At 36.5% G+C, this 24,069-nt stretch overlaps 1 protein-coding gene across 8 annotated transcripts in view; it reads left to right on the top strand.

Moving 5' to 3' along the window:
* Positions 1–24,069, top strand: part of LOC112043045 (transcriptional coactivator YAP1) — a 61,366-nt gene that overhangs the window by 22,746 nt on the left and 14,551 nt on the right. For all 8 annotated transcript variants that reach the window (XM_052891248.1, XM_052891249.1, XM_052891225.1 and 5 more), the window contains exon 2: positions 19,548–19,693. In XM_052891248.1, coding sequence (XP_052747208.1) covers positions 19,548–19,693 — 146 coding nt within the window. The remainder of the gene's footprint in view (positions 1–19,547; positions 19,694–24,069) is intronic.

Here is a 24,069-nt window from a genome sequence, read left to right as displayed (position 1 = left end):
TGCACAATGAATTATTCGTGCCAGACCGGCTTCCGTTGGCGCCGGACACATGCACCGTATTCTGCCTTTTTCTGATTAACGTCTAATTATAGGACATAGCTCTCCACATGATTCCCGGTGACTCAACTCACCTTAATAACTGTACAATCGCATTGGCGCTAACGGTGATCAATTATAGCTGATCATCCGTACTTATGAATTCGAAAGTGAGTTTGTTTGTTATGCTTTCATGACAAAACTGCTGAACTGATTTTAAAAATTCTTGCACCGATGGAAAGCTACATTATTAGCGAGTACCATAAACTTATTTTATCGCTGTATTTCGGCGGGAACAATAACTACGCGAGTGAAACCACAAGGTTTCCGCTAGTTAAAAGATGAATCAGATTCGATCTAATACCTAACATTTGCAAGTATAGATATCTATATTGATGAGATAGAAAAACTATGTGTTCGTAAGTTGGTAAATTGTTTATTTGAACTTCCAACCTCTAAGTTTTCTAATAAGAATCTGCCTTCCGGTAGAATAATCTCCTCAGACAAAACTTCTTAAAAATGCTTGTACGAGTATGCCCTAGACTACTTGAGTTTTACACACAAATAACATAAGGAATTTGAAACTTGGACTACCTAGTTATCATTTCTCTGTACCAGTTGCTGGTTCTTTTTAGCTTAAAGACTTGAACGAAAATAGTCTACAAACCAGGAGATTTGATTGCATAGTACCTATTTCTTAGACTTCAAAATATGACCTGCTCCAGCTTATTTTAGGAAAAGAAAAATGGAAAACAAAGGCCTTGTCATAGACGTATATCCCTGCTCAAGAACTTACGCCAATGTTTCAATATGAGTACCTACCACACTGTTTCGGGCAGCAGTGAATAAAGTAAAATTAGCCTTAATGATTGCTAACATCCTATGGGAGAGTACTAATAGAAGAAGAAGTACCTACTTGACTCGTAATCGATTTTAATTTGAAACTACTCCATCTGCCTAGTCAGCTATAGACTGATGGATTTACCTGTTCACGGCTGTGCTTAGTTTTACGACAGATTGGCATTTAAAAGCGACTAATATTACTATTGATATGTAAAATAAGGAGCCGAACGACCTTAAAACCGGTCTCTATACATTTTAGTCGCAATCTTCATTTTTGGGAACCGTTCGGCGGTTTTATGAATTCAATGATAACGCGTTCAGTCGACCCGGATGCTGATTGTTACCGGCTCTGAGTCGACGACATGGGGCAGGTCACGACGTGCATTCATCCTTGGCCCACGTTTCCTATACATATTTTATTTAGTTCGAACCGACGTTCTGTGGGTTCACCCGCTTATTTCCCGTTCCTGTGAGAATACGGGGATAAAACAGCCTATTGCACTCACAAATAACGTGGCTTTCTAGTGGTAAAAGAAATTTTGAAATCGGTTCAGTAGATCCAGATATTACCCCCATGCAATAAACAAACCCCACAAATTTTACCTCTTTAGAATATTAATTTTCGCCGACGCTCTGCGGTTTTACTTAGTTCCCGTTCCCGTCAAAATACGGGGATAACATATAGCCTATGACACTCATGAATAACGTAGCTTTCTATAGGTACAAAAATTGTGTTAATCTGTTCAGAGATTACCCTCTACAACACCGATTCACTTCTTCGAAGAATTCGTAAGAAATAATTAAACTGACGGTCTGTTGGTTCGGGCTCTGGAAGGGTTAGGGCGTGATTAGTGATCGATACTGATGCCAAAAATGCAATCAATAAAAATTTTGTATGTCTGTATGTTCGTTATAGAAACAAAAACTACCCGACGGATTTTAACATTTGGTACAATTATTTCATACTTCTGGGCAGGTTATTGTATACTTTTCATTACGCTACGATCAATAGGAGCAGAGCAGTGAAGGGAAATGTTGGAAAACGGGAGAAGTTACTCCATTTTTACAGCGATACTACTGTCATCATCATCTCCTTACCCTTATCCCACTTAAGTGGGGTCGGAAAAATATGTCAATCTTTTCCATTCGTCTCTATTACTCGTCAACTCATCATCCACTCCTTTTACACACATGTCCTCTTTCACACAATTCAACCATCTCTTCTTTGGCCTTCCTCTCCTCTTATGACCTTCCACTTGCACAGTGATACTACTGTAAGGGCTGGATTAAAGGCGCGGGCGTCCGCTCTGAATAGATTACTAGGACTTAATGAGAAACAAATAATAATTATAAATAAAGTGTATACCTGCCCGTGCCCACGTAATGAACGGTTTGGCAAGTTTTAATCGCCATTTAGTGGGTCGCTTGCCAGTTGCCACAGCCCAGAGAGCAAGAGAGCTCCGTAATTTCTTTAAGATAACGCGATCGTGTTATCTGGTTACTTTCTAAAGTTAGATGAAAAACATGTTGTTAACCTCTGGCGGCGAGCGGCGGACCACCTAGCAAGGCCGACTAGTCGCTTGCAACGCCTTGTGGCTGGCCTACTGCACACATTGACATTTATAATACAGACATGTTATACCTACCGTTGAATAACAGTATCTCAAATATTATTGTTTCGCAATCAATGTTTTTAATACATTCTATAATAGGGATGATGACAGTTTTTTAAATTGTATATAAATTAAGAGTACGCGAATAGTAAAGCAATTTTGTAAAAGGTATCTGCGATCATTACTTTCGGAGCTACAGGGATTTAAAGGGTCAGATTTGCGGCGCTGCCGCGGATCCCTGAAAAACGCCCCATACAAAATGGCACGAACTAATGACGTCGTAGGCAATGTAATGATCGTTAGAACTGTATGTGCGTAGAAACAAAATTACTAATATCTATGTTATTTGTGCGTTTATGTTTATAGTTCAAATATTAAAAAATGTCACATTTAATGTAAGGATGCTAAAACTATGAATTTTCATCTAATTACGATAAAAGATTTTTAATACATTTTGAAATTTTATAATCTCATTTATTTTGCAAATATCCAGACAAACTTTGCTTTTTATATATAAATTAGTTGACAATGACCCTATTTACCCGAATGTATCATAAAAATCAATATATTCAAACCTAGTCATCATCCCCATTAAGTACATACTAAAAGTGAAATTGTGTACTGTACAGGCCTACATTGCAATGGGTTCTTATTTTAAATAAAAGAAAAAGGAAACATCTTAACAACAACAGAAGACATCCGATAAAACTGATCGTATATCAGATCGCGACCAATATACGATTTTGATCGATATTTAGCGGACGCCCGCGACTTCGTCCTCTTGGAAATCAATGTAAACTTTCAAGCCATATTTCACCACTTAATTTGTTGAATTTTTAGCTTCAGTATCGATTATTTAATGCCCCTGAACAAAAATTTTCAAAATATCTTCAATATAAAGAATTCGTATAATAAGTATAGATTCTAGATTGCGCTAGTAGTACTCTATGCCACGGTAAAGTTTGGTGTTACAAATGGTGTAAGTAAAATCTCAAATTGCGAATATGTATAGAATACGAAAAGTTTTATTATAAGTATAGATTTTCAAATTGGTTTAGTACTTTCAGAGTCTATTCAATGCAAACAAACAAACTAACAATCATATCTTTCCTCTTTATAATACAAGTACATATGGATTTACCTGATCGTTTATGGGTTAAGTAGTATTATTTGCAAATATTAAGAATTTGAAGTATGTAGGAGTTTAGCTCATGAGCCACGAAACCACCTGTCGTTAGACGTCTCTGTTTTGTTGATCATCTTTCTACTTAAGATGCATCAAAACTGCATTCTTCAACTTCATTCTTCACTGCAATTTCAAGAATGTAGGTAAGGTGTTTTAACTGCATCTGTGCTAAAATTAGCTAATTATTCCAGATTCCATTTTGGTGTCCATTTATTCCAATAGGCCAAGTATGCACGCCGCGAGATATCTCGTCAAGACATAAGACATTGTCGTTGATCGAAAATATCGCTTTATTTTTCTTTGCGATGGGACGAAAATCGATATTTTGATGTCTTTTCTTCAGGAAATAATGTCAACGCATGTTAAACCTACACTAGCATGCGACCAAGCGATGTATCTCGTGTAGAAGTATAGACAAAAGTCAACCAATACCGGCGCAACCCGAAATATCGCTATCTCTTTGCGTTGCGTTGGTACGAAACGCGTCATTTGTCGAAATGTTGTCTATTTCTCATCATGAGATATGTCTCTGGACGCATGCAAGGCGTACAGGAAAATCACAATTTTACATTGAAACTACGAACAATATTTTCTACTACAATAGATTTAAGATGAATGATGGAGGATAGTAGATAGGTACTTCGTACCAATCGGTTGGATAAATGAACCAATTCTGGCGGTGACTCATTCATTCACATACACGCTTCACTAACCAACAAAATTTATTTACGCTAACAGCATTGAAGATCATGTATGAGTAGTGATATTCCACTAAACAGAACATGTATTATACGAATGTAGTATATATTGCTATATTTATATTGAAATTCTCATGAGCTACTTCTTATTTGCAATTCAAATATAGGCACCTGTGTCACATATTCCGATAAAACCGTATCTTTGTGTCATCAGTCTTACGACCTTCTTACGATGAAATCTCGATAATATTTCCTTACTCGTACTAGCGCCCGCGACCATTTTTTTTTCGGAATGGAAAGTAACCTATATTTGTCAATAGCCTCCTCTATCTATCAGTGAAAACCCATTTAAATCGATTCAGCGATAACCCTGGAAAAACAAAAAAACAGACACGAAAATTAAAAAAAAGTTTGATTATGTTTTAGTATCGTGGAACCATGGTTATTTTGATTTTTAACCCCCGACGCAAAAAGAGAGGTGTTATAAGTTTGACGTGTCTGTCTGTCTGTCTCTCCGTGGCACCAAAGCTCCTGAACGGATGAAGCGATTTCAATTTAGTTTTTTTTTATTAAAGGTGACTTACGGGCGAGTGTAGATATGTTTGATGAAAATCGGTTGAGCCGTTTAAAAGTTGTGGGGGTGAAAGTGGTTAAGAACAACCGAATGTCTGTAAATATACTCGAGTGGGGTCTAAAATGAAAGCGCACTGAAAAAGAATATTGATGACTTGGTCGAGAGTGTAATTAATAATTTCGTGACATTCGGTGGTTTTTCAAAATTTTAAATTTTATGTTATTTACATATATTGGTTAGCAAAGGTTTTTTTTTTATTTTCGTGACGCTTCCACGACTTCCACGAGATGGATCGTAGGTTTTTCACCGAGAGCAACATGGCGGAGACGGCGTTCTATATTTGAATCTCGGACGAGTCGGCGCTCGCGTACGTAAATAAACGCACACAGAGGCAATCAGTAACACTATACAAACGAGATTAATGTGTAACAAGTAACAACACCATAATAATTATAACATAGACTAGATTGAATAATTTCTTTTTATGCCAAAAGTGGTGTTTATTAGATCAGCTGTCTATGAGTATAGTTATACAATATACGTATCTGTGTATACGTTGTGATACTATTGTGTTATGTATCCGTATTATTGTCTACTTTGCACACACGTACGAAGCTACCCACACAAACACAAGTGGACGAAAATGGCCGCGTGACGCATCAACTTCCGGCCGATGATTTTATTACGGGATCTACTGTTTGCTTAACGTTTATATATTTCAGTAGAGAAAATTTTCTTTAATAATAAGTAAAACAAACGAACTGTTGAGAAAAACTACAAGCCGACGCTTTGCGGTTTAACCCGCGTAGCTACCGTTTCTTTGAGAATACAAGGATGAAATTTTTAACCGACTTCAAAAAGGAGGAGGTTCTCAATTCGGTCGGTATTTTTTTTACTATTATGTACGTCTCTAAAAAATCACTGCAAAAAATTATCCGAATTTAGTTACCTACTTGCATACAAATGCACAATGTTGTTTTTACTTACATTATATATTTAAGTACATATATGTATAATGTATATAGTTTTTACATTTCACACATAACTCGACATTGTAGACAATGATTAGGTTTAAATAACTTTCGTTGTTTACTTAACTAGTAGACGCCGCGCGGTTCCCGTAAGAATACGAGGATAAAGTTAAGCCTATAGCCTTCCTCGATAAATGGACTATCTAACACTAAAAGAATTTTTCAAATCGGACCAGTAGTTTCTCAGATTAGCGCGTTCAATCAGACAAACAAACAAACAAACTCTTCGGCTTTGTAATATTAGTATAGATAAGCGACTACATGCACATTATTTGTCCGCCTAAGTTTTGATGCGCTAGTGCCTTATCTAGTATGAAATATCGTTCGCCTATGACACTCTGAATAACGTAGTTTAAAAAAAAAGTTTATTGTCTTTTTCTAGTGGCAAAAGAATTTTCAAAATCGGTTCATTAGGTCCAGAGATACCCCTAAATACCACAATCTTTACATCTTTATAATATTAGTATAGATTGATTAAAGTATAATAATTTTAGGTTTATTAGTACATTATCCTGAAACACTTTTAGACTGTGTGTAGCAATTCATCTAGCATCAGTTGCACGCACATCTAAACAGATAAATTCGCAATAAAGATATTCGAATCCGAGCCAAGGTTACTCTACAAACTATAAAGCGGGCGGAGCTGTGTGCGAGCACTAGTATTCAAATAAAAGGAAAATATCTACGCGTGAGTGGCGCCAGCCTGCTCTCTCGCGTCGCGACAAAGGACCGATTGATTTATTTATATCTAAAAACCATACAGACTAGAGCTTAAAATAGAAGTGTTCGTGCACTCATAATAAGATTCATAGTGCATTTTAGGGTTAAAAAAAAGAATATCTGCAACGAATAGGGAGTTGTATGTAATTTGGTATAATTTTACTACAGTTAGTAGATGATGACTAGGTTTGAATATCATCTTGACGGCCTCTGTGGCACAGTGGTATGAGTGGTGGATTAACAAGACGGAGTTCCTGGGTTCGATCCCCGGCTGGGCCGACAGGTTTTCTTAATTGGTCCAGGACTGGTTGGTGGGAGGCTTCGGCCGTGGCTAGTTACTACTCTACCGGAAGACATACCGCCAAGCGATTTAGCGTTCCGGTACGATGTCGTACCGCCGAAAGGGAGATTTTCATCCTCCTCCTAACAAGTTAGCCCGCTTCCATCTTAGATTGCTTTTGATTGATTATTTAATTACTTACTATAAGGTCAGATTGTAGTCAAGGGTTCTTGTAAAGAATTGAAAAAAAAATCATCTAAGCAAAGGATAAGTCTTACTTATCGTATCCAGATAGGTATTGGGTGGTTAGCGTCAGCGTATTAGGTACCTTGCCCATGGATAACCAATTACTAGGTATGGCGTGGTATATTATTATGCTGTTAATTCTTAGTTTTAATTTAATTATTATTTATTAGCCTACTTGACATTTTAGTGATTATAATGAGTTATCCAAAACTAACATCTTCAGATATAGAGGAATTAGTTTCGCCTGAGTCTTCACTTTTCAGTCTAATTTTAATTTGAATAATGGTTCCGTACGTTTAACTTTTCTCTATAAAGTGCTCTGCGACTGCGAGGCATGTGGGTAACACCATAAGCGTCCCAACTTCAAACTTTTTCTTTCAATAATTATTTGGAAAAAGAAAAGCTCTATAATTCTTTATCATATCACCTACTCATATCATTAAGGCCACATAAACCACTGAGTTTCAGGAAGCCAAGAAGGCCCTAGGTTAGATATATGACGCGAAGATGTACCTATATGAATTATCTGAATAGTTATAAAAAAATAATAAAAACAAAGTTTTTTTTTTTAAGTTTGCCTATCATTTGAAAAACAATGTGCATGAGACACTAATTTACTTTGCGTGTAACTTGTTAAGTAATATTTTATTCTCTACATTTTACTTTGGTTGCGTATTTTATAATAGTAATAAAATCCTTTCTATATAATATCTACTTTTCAATTGCGCCGCCATCACATTTTAAAGCTAAATAACCGTTGTACAAACAGAGAGGCTTGTCCTGATTAGTTTGTTTTCCGGGGTTCAAATTGATGTACAGTAACCGCGCAATTTATCTGGTTACGTAATCGATCTCGAGAATAAATAACCTGCTTTGTTTGGAGGTTACGTGTTGGTCTGTTCATTGTGATTGTTTTTTTTTAATTTGCCATATCTTTTAAATTTGACCAATATTCCAATTCCCCTCCAACTAGTCGGGAAAGACTGTAGTAGGAGTTTAAGACAATAGACCAATGGGTCGGGGATCGAACCACTACCCCTCGGCGATGTGTCTGATCGCTTTACCGTAGAGCTATTAAGGCTCTATTACTTGTACATATGGATTTTGGAACTGCCTCATTGGTCCAGTGGTGCCTACGTGGCTTTGGATCACGAAGTCCTAGGTTCTATTCCTGGGTCAGAATGGAATATTTACTAAGTTTTCTTCTAAGAAAATTTTCATTAAAAGGTCTCTTTTCTCCCCATGCCACGGAAAACAGCTCACGTCGTCTCATCATTATCATTAACGTCTGATAGTGGTCGTTATTTTAACATAATCACATTAATCCTGCGTGGTGGGTTTTAGCTCCATATCCCTTCTCCTGTAATCAGTGGTGTGCACAAGGTTTTTTACAAGGGTATGCGCTATACGTACAAAATAGAATATGGTTGGTTTAGCGTTACAGTATGATGTCGTGTAGAAACCGTAAAGGGTGTAGATTTTCATCCTACTCCTAAAAAGTTAGCCCGTTTCCATCTTAGATTGCATCATCACTTACCATCAGGTGAGATTCTAGTCAAAGGCAAACTAGTAATAAAAAAAATGTGGTGGGTTAAAGCTCCATATCCTCTCCTAAAAAATAGGCGGATGGTGATGACGGATTTTGAAAGTCGAATGTAGGCAGTCTAGTGTAAAGGGGGAACATTGCGTATACTTAAGACGAATGAGGATGTGCGTCCGACGTGACGTGCATCCGCCGGCACTCGGCGCGACATCTTTGGATCGAATACCCTTATAGAACAAAAGCCTGCGATAGTTAGACTTACCTCATTTTATGAAGACTGAAAGTCAACCCATGATCCTACAAGGGACAAGGAGCGAAAAGAAAAAATAACTTGTAGGGAGTCAAAAGGCGTCCTCCCTCGATTCGGCCCAAATTACCGAGAGGTTGAAAGGGCCATGGGAGGTGGTATGTTGTCCCTGAACCCATGATCCTACCATAGGTAAGTGTGGTAACCAATTATGGAGTTTGGATCGTGGTGGCATTTGAAGGTAGCAGGTTTCAAGTATCCAGCAGGCCAATTCATCGTTGCTGTATGTTAGTGAATATACATACATATACGAAATTGAGATTCTATGTAACAAATATCATTCGGTGCCTACTGACAACTCTTTTTGGATATCATACCTACAGTTAGTAGATGATATTTCTCAGTTGATTTGATGTTTATTTTAATGGGTTGTTAATAAATACCAAATTAGTGAATTGGGCCAGCTGCGTGCAGAAACCGGTGAAACCCATAAAAAAAACAAACGCGTCTCCTTGAAATCCGCTTATACAAACTTTTTTCATAATTTGTATTTTAAATATAACACCAACAACAATAACGTAAATTAATAAATAATCAATAATTACCAATAAAAAAATACTCTCAGCTTATTTATTTAGTTTTTGTAAACAGTTTTTAAAATATTTAAAATCATAAGACGCCATTATTCTTGAATAATATTGAAAATTACTGACTCGAGGATGTATTCGTTTTTGAATTTTGTATTTGTGACGGGTACGACACCGTCGTGTTCCGTGCGCTCCAACTGCCTATGATTCTAAATATTGATTAATCTGTGATATTATGCTGAAAAACAATTAAAAAAAACCGCTTTATTGGACGGATAATGTTCTGAGCCCCTGAGACTTGCTATTTTTCAAAACCACCACATTCCAAACATGATTGGCTATATACATACGGCCATATGGCAGTAGCATAGGCTGACAATGTTCCAGCCTTTATAAAATGGAGTATGTCTGGCTTTCACAGGCTTTCAGCCCATTATGTGTATCGTATAAAGCTTTTTTACACTTAATTTAAATTGACCGATATAACTCAATGTCCATTCTGTGTCGATAGAATGTGTAAATAAATATAATTGCTTACTAAACGATATCGTTTTACAATTTAATTCTCAGAAGGAAGTAATAATGAAAGACAGGATGACATTGACCTTTTTGACGCATAGAGTGGTATCGTGTAAATAAATTAGGTGTCGTGGATAGCTATATATTTATTTTACAGCTATAAATAAATTGAAGTAAAGTTATTATGTTTAAAAATTATATTTTTAAATTATTACATTCTTAATATTTTTAATTAAAAAGGTTAATTTACCCAATTAATATGAACATAAGATGAAGAAAAACCAATTTTTGCCTCAATATACATTTGTACTGTGGTAGGTGCATTAATACAGTAGCCTTTTTTTTGACGGCCTCCGTGGCGCAGTGGTATGCGCGGTGGATTCACAAGACGGAGGTCCTGGGTTCGATCCCCGGCTGGGCAGATTGAGATTTTCTTAATTTGTCCAGGTCTGGCTGGTGGGAGGCTTCGGCCGTGGCTAGTTACCACCCTACCGGCAAAGACGTACCGCCAAGCGATTTAGCGTTCCGGTACGATGCCGTGTAGAAACCGAAAGGGGTGTGGATTTTCATCCTCCTCCTAACAAGTTAGCCCGCTTCCATCTTAGACTGCATCATCACTTACCATCAGGTGAGATTGTAGTCAAGGGCTAACTTGTAAAGAATAAAAAAAAAAAAAGCCTAGATAGACCATATTCTATAAAATGTAACTGTAAAGGAATTATTAATTAATCAACTGTATCATGTAAAATCTTACACCAAGTTGTTAATCGTATTATGACAAAGATGTTTGGAGGCCATTGGATCGGCTTCCACCTTCACACAGGAAGTAAAATAAATAATGAATTATTCATTAATTTATTATGGAACACAGCTAAAGCTCACTTGATACAACGCCGGAGGTTGGATCGTACCGCGACACAAGAACCAGCTCATGACTAAGGGCCCCGTATGGGTTCGAAACTACGTTAAGTCGGGCATACTCCGACGTTGTATTACGTGAATTTTAGCCATGTTTCACAATAAATTAATATGAATAACACTCACGATAGTTTGAAATAACATAAATTAAATCATAATAAATTAAAACTAAGAATTAAAATAACATCCATTCCAAGGTCCATTTCAGGTCTACTCTTGTACATCGTTTCATTAAAGTTTAAAAATACAGGAAATTTATTGAAATCTAGATAAGTGAATAAATCTAACTAAATAAAAAGAAATAAATAAAATTAAAACCCAAGTTTTTGAGTTATATGTATAAAGATGGCGCCCATATAGCAACTATGGCATGGCACTAGACAACAAACATCAAAACGGCTACTACTGCGTTGAAAATTGTTTACCCGTAGATAAAGTACCCAATACTCTGGCGCTGTTACCCCTCTGGATGACAAGACTAATTATATTTTGGGCCAAATAAGCTTTTGCGTCATCTGGCGTATGGATCAATTTGTCAGACATAGAATTAGAAAAAAAATTGTTATCTGATGACAAAGGTACTAAAGTCTCAAAGGCAAGCGCCGCAAATACATAGTCATTAGATATGACCGAGTATTTACGACGCTTAAGGAATTGAAATTAATGACTTTTGAATTTGAACATTACTTTGAAATCTGATCAGGAAAACTAAATTATACATAGCCTTTACTTATTTAAAACTTAGTAAAAGATTTTAAAGGTGTTCTTTGTTCCGAAGCAGTGTAGTGGTATTGGCTGTATCGAGAACTGCGAGCCTATTGTGTAAGAGTGGAAGGCCTTCACGGGAGAAAGACATTTTGTTTCTCAATACTCCTTGTCACCTGGTGATTGTTCACCGCGTCTATTTATATTCTAATTTCCCTACGCATATGTCATGCAATATTCATATTCATATTGTATACATTGGCACTAAAGTTTTCAAACTTTCTAGACAGCCTAATTCACTAACTTTGACGCTAGTTGACGTATACGAAATTGAGATTCTTTGTAACAAATGTCACCCGGTGTCTACCTACTGGTGGATATCATACAGTAGGTAGATGACATTTCTCAATTGATTTGATCACAGAAAAGATAACGCTAAAAGGTTTACTTCAAAAATCTGTGGATTTCATGTTAGCTTGATATTAAAGATCAAAATAGTGAAAAGGCCAGCAGAGTTCAGCTTTAGTACCTGGAGGATATTATTTTTATGAAATTTGGTATTAAGATATATTTTAGCCTGGATTAACACATATACTACTTTTTATCCCGGAAAAATCCATGGTTCCCGAGGGATTTTTAGGTTATCCTCAGCTGATACTAGATGGATAATATAGACAGATTTGTAGGTGTAAATGATGATTTTTCTGAGTAAATTGGAAGGGAAAATAAATAGAATAAAAGTTCCTCGAAAGCTCATAAGTTAAATAATTATAGTATAAAACTGTTTAGATATCAGTACTGAAACCGATTAAGTGTTGTAGTGGGTAGATGCAAATAAAGCCTTTCTTAATTAGACAGTTCTCACGAGAAAAATAACAATTTCAGCATGGACAAACCGCAGGTAAACGCATTGAGACCACAGACTAAGAAAATAGTTCAGTGGGCGTGGTACGATTATATCAGTATACAGAAGATAACGGATACAGAAGTAGCTTACAATAGATTCAAATGAAGAAGATAGTAATTTTGAAATATCTAGTTTACGTGGTTTGTAGTTTTCTTTATGTAGACCTATGTACATATAAGTGACGTCTTCTGGCTTCTATAGGTCGATTAATTTCTTACCATCTGATGATTTTTTGATGAGCTCTTTCTTTCATCATCATCATCATGATGATGAAAGAAAGAGCTGTATGGAAATAATTAAAAACTAGGATATTAAGAATAGTAAATACAAAATCTAAGTTTATGATACTTATGTTTATAAAGCATGTAATTAAAAACGTAAATACAGATATAGCTCTCAATCCAGTAGTAATATTGAAAAAGCATTTTTTTAAATATTTAGAACAAAACACAGATCGCCATATAGCATTAAAATACGTAGCTTGTGTTATTGGTACTGTGAAAACTGATCTATATGCTATATTAATAACTATGTTTATCATATTTATGGGAGTCAAAGCCACCCACTGCACTAATAATCTGCAATTAATACAATACAGTGCGTCCAATATCAAGTGTCTAACTTCTTAGAAAAGTAAAGGCTATACGGGGTGAGAATACTGTGATTGTGTACAAACATTTAGCTCGGGTAAGCCTTGTATAACCGTGTGGCCGGTGTTATGCAAGGCAGGCTCCGCGGTCCGCTGTAATTACACACGCTCGGTCCCCCCCCGCCCCGCCACCCCTCCGCCCGCGCCTCACGTGTCTTCATCACGTATTTACAGCTTACTGTTTTATTACGTTACTATTTAAGCACCTTTCCTTAAATAAAATTGATTGATGTGCACCGAAATAAAGTTATTCAACCGGCACGCATTTCCATCGCGCATTTTTTTTTATAATGTGCCAGTGTCTTTGCATCTAATCTGTTTGGGCTATTTTCCGCTATTGGACGTTTACGTCTTTGTATGCAAAACAAGTGGAACTTTTTCGATCTATATTCAGGCTTTAGGTTCTTTTTCCCTACCCTTTTTCCTCATTAGTAATTGTGAAGAATGAAATAAATGTCTGATATGGTTAACAATTGACATGGAATTCGGTCTCAAGTCTTATATTAAAGATACGTTTGTTTCGAAAAAATCTATGCGGGATTAGTAAACAAGTTAGTGCGTAGAGCGTAGAGATCGTAGAGAGTATGGATTTTCAGCCTCCTTATAACAAGTTAGCCCGTTTTCATATTAGATTGCATCATTACTTACCATCGGGTGATATTGTAGTCAAGGGATAACTTGTAAACTCAGACCAATTATAGAAGGACCTGTATCGTACTCATAGTCACGAACAAAAATGTCTGTTATTTTCTGAAGAAAACGAGCTTACATTTGGTATATATCTTATACTAAACTAGAAGTTTTTGCCCGTTTTTTACACAATTCAATTACACAAAAAGGTATTTTTACGGAGCTCTTTAACCGACGAACACGATTACAACTATTTAACATCGATACTATAGAGACAGTTTTTATAATCGCATTAGATCGTTGATCATATACTTTGACAGAAAAGTAACGTCTAGCGAGGCAGGTCCTATACAAAAATTGGTCTGAACTTGTAAAGAATAAAAAAAAACTCCATTTTCGGGCCCAAATGACTGCAGTATAATACGACGTCGACGATTACAGCTGATTCCGCGGCCAAGTTCATTACCGCTCCGAGCAAATCGATTGATCGTGGTCATGCCCTCGCCGCTTTTCATTGCTAAATCATTTCCTTATCTCCGCTTTTTGTTGTTGATAAGTACTAATGTTCTATTTTTCACCGCATTTCTTCGGCGTCGAACGTATTATGAAATACTCACATGTTTTATTTATTTATCGGATAAGCTGTTAAGGTTGTGTATTATTTAGCTAGGTTCTGTCTAGCAGCGAGGATAATCAGCACACAAAACTTCTATCCTAATAATGTCTATCCGTTATCCATACTAATTTTTTTAGTATTATAAACGTGAAAGTGTGTGTGTTTGTTTGTCAATCTTTCACGGCGAAATAGTGCGACAAAATGACGTGATTTTTTAAATTGAAATAGTTGAAAGGATGGAGACTAACATAGGCTACTTTTTGTCTCTTTCTAACCCTCCACTTCACTAAAATTTGGGGTGGAAGTTTGTATGGAGCATTTCGCAATTTGTATATAATTTTTTTCTTTTTGAAAATCCGCCAACTCCTTAAAAGAGAGGGTGAAACTTTATATAGAACTTTTATATAGTACATAGGGTAGGGTTGGGGTAGGGTAGGGTTAGGGTTAGGGTAGGGTAAGATATGGTAGGGGTAGGGTGGGAGTAGGTAAGGGTAGAGAAGAAACGCACATTAGTCAAAGCGAAGCTTGACCGGGTCCGCTAGTACTTTTATAATTGGGTAACAGGTTTTAGACATTCGCAAGTAATTTTATTCATTTAAAACCTAAACATATCAATATCGTAAAGTTATCGTAAAGGTACAAAAAAACATACAAAGTGAGAGTCCAGTAGACAATTTAAAATCATTACGAAGTTTAAAAAGTCCGAACATAAAATTTTCTACATAATCTCGGTAAGTGTGAACTCGTCAATTGCCTACTTTTAGCTGAAAGAAAGTAAAGTCATTCATCAAGGCAAACTGTTTATTCACTAGATCGCCTCGTGCGGCGTGCGCACTTCACGTCCGGTTTACCTGCCAATTGGTCACATCGACCGCTAAGTAAGCCTCCAGTCGACTCGGCTTGCTTTATGTCTGTTAATATACTATAGTGACTATCGTCGTTATCAACCCATATACGGCTCACTGCTGAGTTCGAGTCTCCTCTCAGCTCGCTGGCCCAATGCGGATTACACACACGCAGAGAATTAAGAAAATTCTCTGGTATGCAGGTTTCCTCACGATGTTTTACTTCACCGTTAGAGACACGTGATATTTAATTTTCACCCTCCGGAATCGGAGGCAGAGGTCATATCCACTGGGCTATCACCTCGAATATACTATAGTGAAATTAAAATAGTCAATTAATATGTTTTAAATAACCAACTTTTACTATAGCGAACGCCCGGGACTTTGTCCAAATGGAATTTAATTTTTCGTAAATCCCCCGGGAACCATTGATTTTTCTGGGATGTTGATGTTAATCCTGAGTAACATCAATTTCCATTCCATAATTTCAGCCAAATCGGTTCAGTAGTTGCGGCGTTAAAGTGTAACAAACATCCAAACACCCATACAAACTTTCGCGTTTATAATATTAGTACGATATACACACACTCTTATATATAAATCCTTTACAACATTTTAACCTCATATTGCCCACCGCCCCTTTGAGAAGTGCTTTATTACTTCTCAAAAGTAGTTTACCAAACCGATGGTGGAGTCGCTAATACCACCTAATACTGACAAACCTTGTCGTTGGACCTATCAAAGAAGGATTTATTGTAAGAGTTAAGTTAGTAGGGAAAATATAATAATAATACCAAATGTGATTAAATGTATAAATTACAATCAAAATATTAATAAAAGTGTTACCGATTGCATATATTATAAAGTTATTTCGAAAATTCATAATTAAATAGGTACAAGGTATTTCTCAATTTTAATTATCATGATTGGATTGTAATAAACAACCAGTCATAATGAGAACAAATCAGAAGGACATAGCTCAAAAATTTGCAATAAGGTCGGAAGTTATAAACCGCATTGCTACAAAAATTTAGGCCAAGTAGATTTCAAAAATCAGTCGCAAATATTTTTGTCTTAAAATTTAAACTGATTGGTACTTGTTAACTATGTACTAAAATGTAATTATTTGAACTACTAAAGACATACAGTCATACTTACACGAATTTTGTCTTATTCTCGCTTAAGTTCAAATTAGGTATACATTTTATTACTTACCTGACCAGATACCACACGTTTCGGCGTATTTTTTTTTGATATTTTTTTAAAGGATATTGGCTATATCTTTTTGAATATGACCCATATTGCCATTCAACTCCAACTAGTCTGGAAATACTGTATTAGGAGTGGGTACGACAATAGACCAACAGGGCTGGGATCGAACCACCACTATTTTATGTAGTTTATATGCTTTTGAAAGCAATTACCCGCAATTAAACCATATCATTAAAGTTTTCCTATTTATAAGTGAAAGAGGGTGAAGGAAGGAGAATAGAGTACGAGTTACGAGTAAACTTGTACTGTGAAAATTCGTTTATTCTTCGAAAACAAAAACGGAAAGGGGGAAGGAAAACTATTTGTACTTTTACCTAACGACCAGCGAAGCAGATTATGTGCCTTATGCTAGCCACTCACCATCCAATAAACTCACATGTCTTCAGCACTACCGGCTTGACATCCGATAAAACTGACCCTGTGTTGCTAGCGATGTGCAGGACATCATGCCAATCGCGACCAATCGGCATTTTAAGAGTACAACAATATTTTGATACATAATAGATTTATTCTTATTGTCTCCATTAAATAGATAAGTAGGTACTTATGTATTTCGTCTAAAATGACATCATGAGATTGCAATTTAATTAAGATTGCCGCTCGTTGAGCATTAAGATAGGTATGTAGATATTTACATGAATCTTAATTATTTAAATAAAACATAGGTACTAATTAATATACTTTATGGGCTGTATCGCTAAATAATTAACTGCCTGCCTATTTAAAGTATGCTAAATTACCGAATATGGCCGCTATGTAATGTGGTTTGACATGTTCGAATTCTTAAAGCGGTTATTTTATAAAACTCGCTTGTTTATTTGGTGAAAGCTTCAAAATTAATCATTTTTGGCTATACGCCGTGCCGGCATCAGCGGCCTCGGGTGAATATTGGTCATTCGTATTGCCACTATACTATACTTCGCGCCACGAAACAAGTCCCGTAGACGCGGCGCTAATGTCTTAATGGCGCTCATGGTCATTTGGTAATGGCGGTCTAATTGTCAGTTGTGTAAGGCGCTGTCAATTTAAGTTTAGGTTTCAGTTGCGGGACTTCTTGCGTGGCGCGGAGTCTACATTTTACTTTTAATTTGGTAATTTTATATTTCCACTGTACCCGTAATATTGTGTTATAGCCATAAAATATATGGGTAGCATACGTATACTCATTACTTACCTGTACAAGTAAGTATGTACGATACTAATCACTTGTTGATTGTGTATGATGATTATAGAGATCCGTACCTCAATGGAAAAAAAACAAAGTTTTATATTATTATGATCACTTAGTTTTGTTTATCTCTCTGCATGTCTGTCAGGGTTTTAGACTTCCGTAGTTCACAAGGAACCGTTAAAGTTACGCCATGTCCGTCGGTTTGTCCGCGGTTTAGCACAAAGACTATTACTACTAGAAGAAAATGAAATCTTGAAAAATATTTTTTTGTACCTAATGAACGCACAAAGTTAAAATATGGGAAAACCGTTTATTAGGAAATTTCAAAAACATTCACAAAAACTTATTTATTTCGAAGCTCAAGACTACTGTTCAAGATATTAACTATTAAGTAAGCTATCATAATAATAAGTAATAGTTTATCTTTTTCGCCAGATTTTTTTAATTGGGTCATATTATGATCATAGCTTAAGCAAATTTCAGTTTTATTACCTATTTACTTTTTACCCGACTGCAAGAAGGGTTATTTTATGGGGATACTTAGAAATATGTTCGGAACCTAATTAATCTAGTCCGGCGACTCTCACTTGCCCGATTTTTTGTAAACCAACGTAATGAACGTTGACATTATACATTACGTTGAATTTACATTTGCATACTTAAATAATATATGAAACTTACGTTTCTTATTATAAACGAAATAAAGCGAGCGAGCGAAATTAAATCAAGATAATAATAACGATGCTTAAATGTAATCCTTTTTTGAATACTTAACAAAAATCAGAATCATTAATTTAAGGTAATTTTACGAAATTAAAAATAATATACTTACTTACCATGAACGAGTATAGTACCTAACTAGCAAGTATAATTAAAATATATTTTTTCACGAGTCTATCACGTGTAACTTTATTCATTTTAGAGCAGGTAACAAGTGCTAATTAATATAGGTACTAGGCTGAAGTCTTACGCCAGCCACACACGATCAAGTATACCGTAAGTCGACTTGAAAATGAAAAAAAAAAATCGAAGTCGTAAACATATATCGATATTTTTTATTGTGAGTGGCTGGTGCTGGTGCACTTTACAAACCAATTCTTGCTTTCTTTAGGTGCATGGGTACTCGTAGAAGTAAAGGTAGCGACTACTCATACAAAACCGTACGAATTAATTTATTTTATTCATACGGTTTCCGATAAATTGTATATTCTTATAATTCCGACAATTAATCGGATGAGCGGACGACGAGCATATTCTGGTAAAACAACAACAACAACACAACAACCTATTAAAGTAAACACTACTGAGATATGTCATCTACCCTATGTATGATATCCACGAGATTGTCAGTAGGAGATGACATTTGTTACTTAGAATCTGAATTTCGTATATGTCAACGAACATACCTCAAAGCTGGTGAATTACTTTCTAGGGCCTCTTGCTATATTGGATATCGCTAATGCTTTATAACTAATAAATTTATAAGAATATCTTTTGTTACCGAAAGGTCTCGTGAAATCGAATCGAATGTGCATGCCCCTTTGTTGTGTGACATTTTTAATTTTCGAAGCGTTAGCGATTGTAGAAAAACGTGCCCAGAGCAGCAGAACACGGTAGTAATAAACATGGCGGCATTACTTTCCCGGAAGTCTGTCAAAAATCTTCTTACTATACTTACTAGAAGTTAATAAGATTTTTTTTTTCATTTCAGTCACATAACAAAGACGACGACATGGGAGGATCCTCGCAAGACACTCGCGGCCCAGGCTATGGCGGGAGGAGTGCAGCATCAAAGCGCTGAAGCGTTACTCACACAGACTGTTCCCTCCACGCCACAGATACCAACTCCCACCCCAGGTATCTACAGCTTATATTATATAAAAATTTAAAAAATATATAATAAGCAAAATTTAAAACTCTTTGCTACGAGTTGGCATGACAATAGACCGAAGATCAATAGACAGGACATCTCGGTCTTACTTCCCATATTCAGCGTACGTCTGCTACGTAAGTTGATAAAATATAAGTGTGTTATTAATTAACACTTGCACTTTTCTTGATTTCATTTCATAAAAGACTATACATATACGAGTATAATGACGATTGCATCACCTTAGTTCTGCTGGCCTATTCACTATTTTGATCGTTATTATCAACCTATTGAAATAAACATCAAATCAATTGACAAAATGTCATCTACATACTGTATGATATCCACCAGTAAGCACCGGATGACATTTGTTACATAGAATCTCAATTTCGTAAATGTCAACTAGCATACGTCAAAAACAGTAAATAGCTTGCTGGTATATTCGTACAAGGCGTCTAAACTCATATGCATTTTTTTTATCTGCAATATGGAGTGGCGTACATAAGGTTGTAGATCAGGGTATGCACTAATAATAAAATTAAGCAAACTGGAAAAATCTTTATTTAATAAGCAATAAGAAAACAGGGTATGCAGTACTTTAACGCATGTATGAAGTGCGCACCACTGGCAACATGCACTTATGTACAGCAAAAAAGCACTTTAAAATAAAGTCTTTCAGTCTTCTTCCGGTTCGGAAAGCAGATTCTATACAGAAAAGCTGTCAATAAATTCAGCAGTTGCTTGCTTCACTCGACACGGCATAACGTTTAGTGCATTTTCGCTAATGTTCGTCTCATTTACGTTATATTAAGCGTACTCGTAAAAGGCGTAACACTGTTTATTACGCTTTAGAAGAACACATTACCCGATTCTGTTTTCACGTGATCTAATTGGCTTCGGGGCGACGTTTAAAATTATCATGGAACTAAAATAAAAATAAGTAAATAACCCGAATTCTAAAACTGATTTTATGACGGGAATTAACGCGTTGTTTCCGTCGGTCGATGCGCGTCGAGCGTTGAAAGGTGTTCGGAAAATACATCGCAGCGTCGGCGCCGGCCGCGGAGTGGCGCCGCTCCGCGCTGTGTTGCGACACATTTCTCGTAATGCGTTCTACAAGGGACCGCTTTTCTTCCTAGCCAGCGCCATTTGGCTTAGTAATGGATACACGGTTACAAAACATTAGGAATCGGTTCATTGTTTTAGTTATAGTTCTTCTACTCGTATTACCGGAAGATGCCTTTTTGGATGTATTCGTAAATTGACGCCTGTGTGTGTAACATATATACTAGTTAACAAACGCCTATTAGGTCATTACTTTTTCATTCGATTCGAAAAATTAAGGGCCGCTCGCAAAAATTGCAAAAGTTATAAACAACTAAAATAAAATATAAACTAAAAATATACGTAGTACACAGCGTAAACAAGACTTTTAACTAGGGTAGGCAGTTGGCACTATATGTAAAGATTGCACAAAAGAGTTAAATGCATTCTCTAATTTAAGTTCGCAGGGTAGGGAGTTCATGTTTGCATCTAAAAGTGCACGCCACTGCTAGTACATCCAAAGATAAACTAAAATTTTAATAATTCGATTCATACACTATCATAAAAGAACTGTCGAACCGTACGAAATAGGTCCAAATTTAGAACTTGGTCACTTGATGTTGCCGGCATAACAGGCTACTCAAATGTAAAACACATTACCCTTATCGGCTTTGTTGGTTAAAAACAAACAAACAAGGCCAAATATATGAATAAAACTTGTGGAGTCACGCGTGGATAGTACTGATTTGTGCGTGGTCTGGTGATAGTTCATTACGTGCCGTTATCACGTTCTTTGGAAGTGCACCTTGGACAGATAGATACATAATGCTAGCCTCTGACGATCAAGTAAGCTCTGTGTGTTGGTCGCGATGTGCATGACATCATGCCGATTGTGACCAACACACGATCAGTATTATCGGATGTCAAGCCGTTAGCGCCGCAGGCATATGAGTTTATTTGATCGTCAGTGGCTGACATTACAGAATGTAAAGTGTTAGCTTACAAGCTTGTTGTCTTATAACAGACGCATACAAAACATATTGTTAACATCTACCGGTATATCACCTAAACCACAGGGACTAAAGCGCTTAGCAAACTTTCGAACTCTTTGTCAAATCAAACGTGTTTTGATAGTTTGCGGCTTTGTTTGATGCGTGTGTAGGAACATTATAGCACGTTATCCTGACCTGCTTCGAAAGGCTCCAGGATTGAGTTGATGTAGCACCCGACGAGGTGTGGCTTGACGGACGGACAGTGAGATAACTTGCTAATGGTAAATTAATGGTGATAAGTTAACTTTCGTGCACTAAGAGTATCTAAGAGGACATTACAGAGAGGTACAAACTCGTATTAACGGTACCTATCTAATTACAAGTACCTAACGCCAGCAATTCACTATCAAAAACGTCAAGTTGGTAGCGGGCGTAATAATGTAGGCTGTTTAAAAATATCGAAATATGGTTATGGCGTAACGCTGTTTATTACGCTTTAGAAGAACACATTACCCGATTCTGTTTTCACGTGATCTAATTGGCTTCGGGGCGACGTTTAAAATTATCATGGAACTAAAATAAAAATAAGTTAATAACCCGAATTCTAAAACTGATTTTATGACGGGAATTAACGCGTTGTTTAACTAATTAAATTTTTATAAACGGTACCTCTCTCTAATTACAAGTACCTAACGCCAGCCACTCTTGATCAAACGGCAAGTCGGTAGCGCGCATAAAAACGTAGGCTGTTTAAAAAATATCGAAATATGGTTATGGGTATGATTTTGGTATTTTTTACCCACACTCCTCGTCCTGCAGATTTAACGGTAACTTGACCGTGTGTGTCTGGCGTAAAACTGAGAGCATTGCGATCTCATATTAAAGGTACCTACATACATATCTAACTAGTAAGTACCTAAAGATCTCAAGACGTCTTATCTGTATTGTGTTTCAGGCGCAAACAATCCTACTATGTAGAATATTTAGATCACCTGAGTGTACAATTAATGTTTTTACAGCGCATTCCTTATTATCTGATGTCGCGATAATATATTACCTTTCAAACACAAAATACTTTTCTTATGATACATTGCATCTCTATGTTATGAGCATGTTTTTTATGCGACATAATCGTAGTTATCATCTTCCTTGGAGTAGGCACTTGTTTATTTGTTTGGTTGCTTCAGTGTCTCCCAATTAGGAGTTAATGTTTTTAGCAGCCATTTTGTTTAAGTATATAAATTAAATGTATATGCGCATATAAATCGCACGTTGACACTTCTCCTGTGTACTCCATTGCATCTAGGAAGCTTACAAATGAACAGACAAAATATACCGCCTTCAACCTGATCAGAAGGTAGCACACAGGTAAGACGTTATTTTTGAGTTGGAAGTCGGTTGATTTTTTTTTATTAAAATTTTTAATTTCTTAAAATGAGGTGCATGCCCATGACCGGGTTCGAACCTACGCCCTGCGAATCGAAGGCAGAGGTCAAATCCACCGGGCTATCACGTCTCTAGTTATAACTATTAGATTTTTCTCCATCCTAAATAATAATAATATTCATTATTCATCATTTGATAAAATGTATTGAAATCTCAACAGGCGGAGATATCGCGTGGTTATTGCATGTACTCTTACGTATTGTTTAATTATATGGCTTTTGCATTACGTGACTTGAAGAAAATATACTTAAACGTTATTCACGTTTTATAATTTCACTTAATTAAGAGGATAAACAACAAAATAATGAAATTCATTTACATCATGTAGGCTTTAACAAGCACTTTTGAAACGTCAATTTTGACTATTAGCAAACATTCATTCCATGAGTTCGGAAGGCAGGTTCTGCTAGAGCCAGCAAGAAACTCAACAGTAAGCTCGCTTAAAATCAGTATTCTTTACAATATCAATTATATTTCACTAAATTATTCATTCTACTTTTTACTTATTCGCCCACAATTACCGGAGAATAGAATAATAGAAGGAGGGGAGCCGCTGGATGCATGCGGTGTAGATCCGTGGCATTTAGAAGTCCTGAGCATATCGTATATAGGAAGTGTAGGTTGGAACCGGGTAAGCCGTGCCCATTCTAGAATGGACCTGTGCCCACCCTAGGATTCAGGGCTACCGATATGGAATTCTATTAGGATTCTGATAATAGTCCCAAGATGCTGGAATGGCGACCCCGCACCGGAAAGCGCAGTGTTCGTCGACCTCCCACTAGGTGGACTGAGGATATCAAGCGGGTTGCGGGGAGCCGCTGGATGCTCGCGGCTCGAGACTGTTTTGATCCATGCAAGAGGCCTATGTCCAGCAGTGGACT

This window comes from Bicyclus anynana, chromosome 1, assembly GCF_947172395.1.
Source record: "Bicyclus anynana chromosome 1, ilBicAnyn1.1, whole genome shotgun sequence".
Lineage (NCBI taxonomy): Eukaryota > Metazoa > Arthropoda > Insecta > Lepidoptera > Nymphalidae > Bicyclus > Bicyclus anynana.
This window is presented reverse-complemented; position numbering and strand designations above follow the sequence as displayed.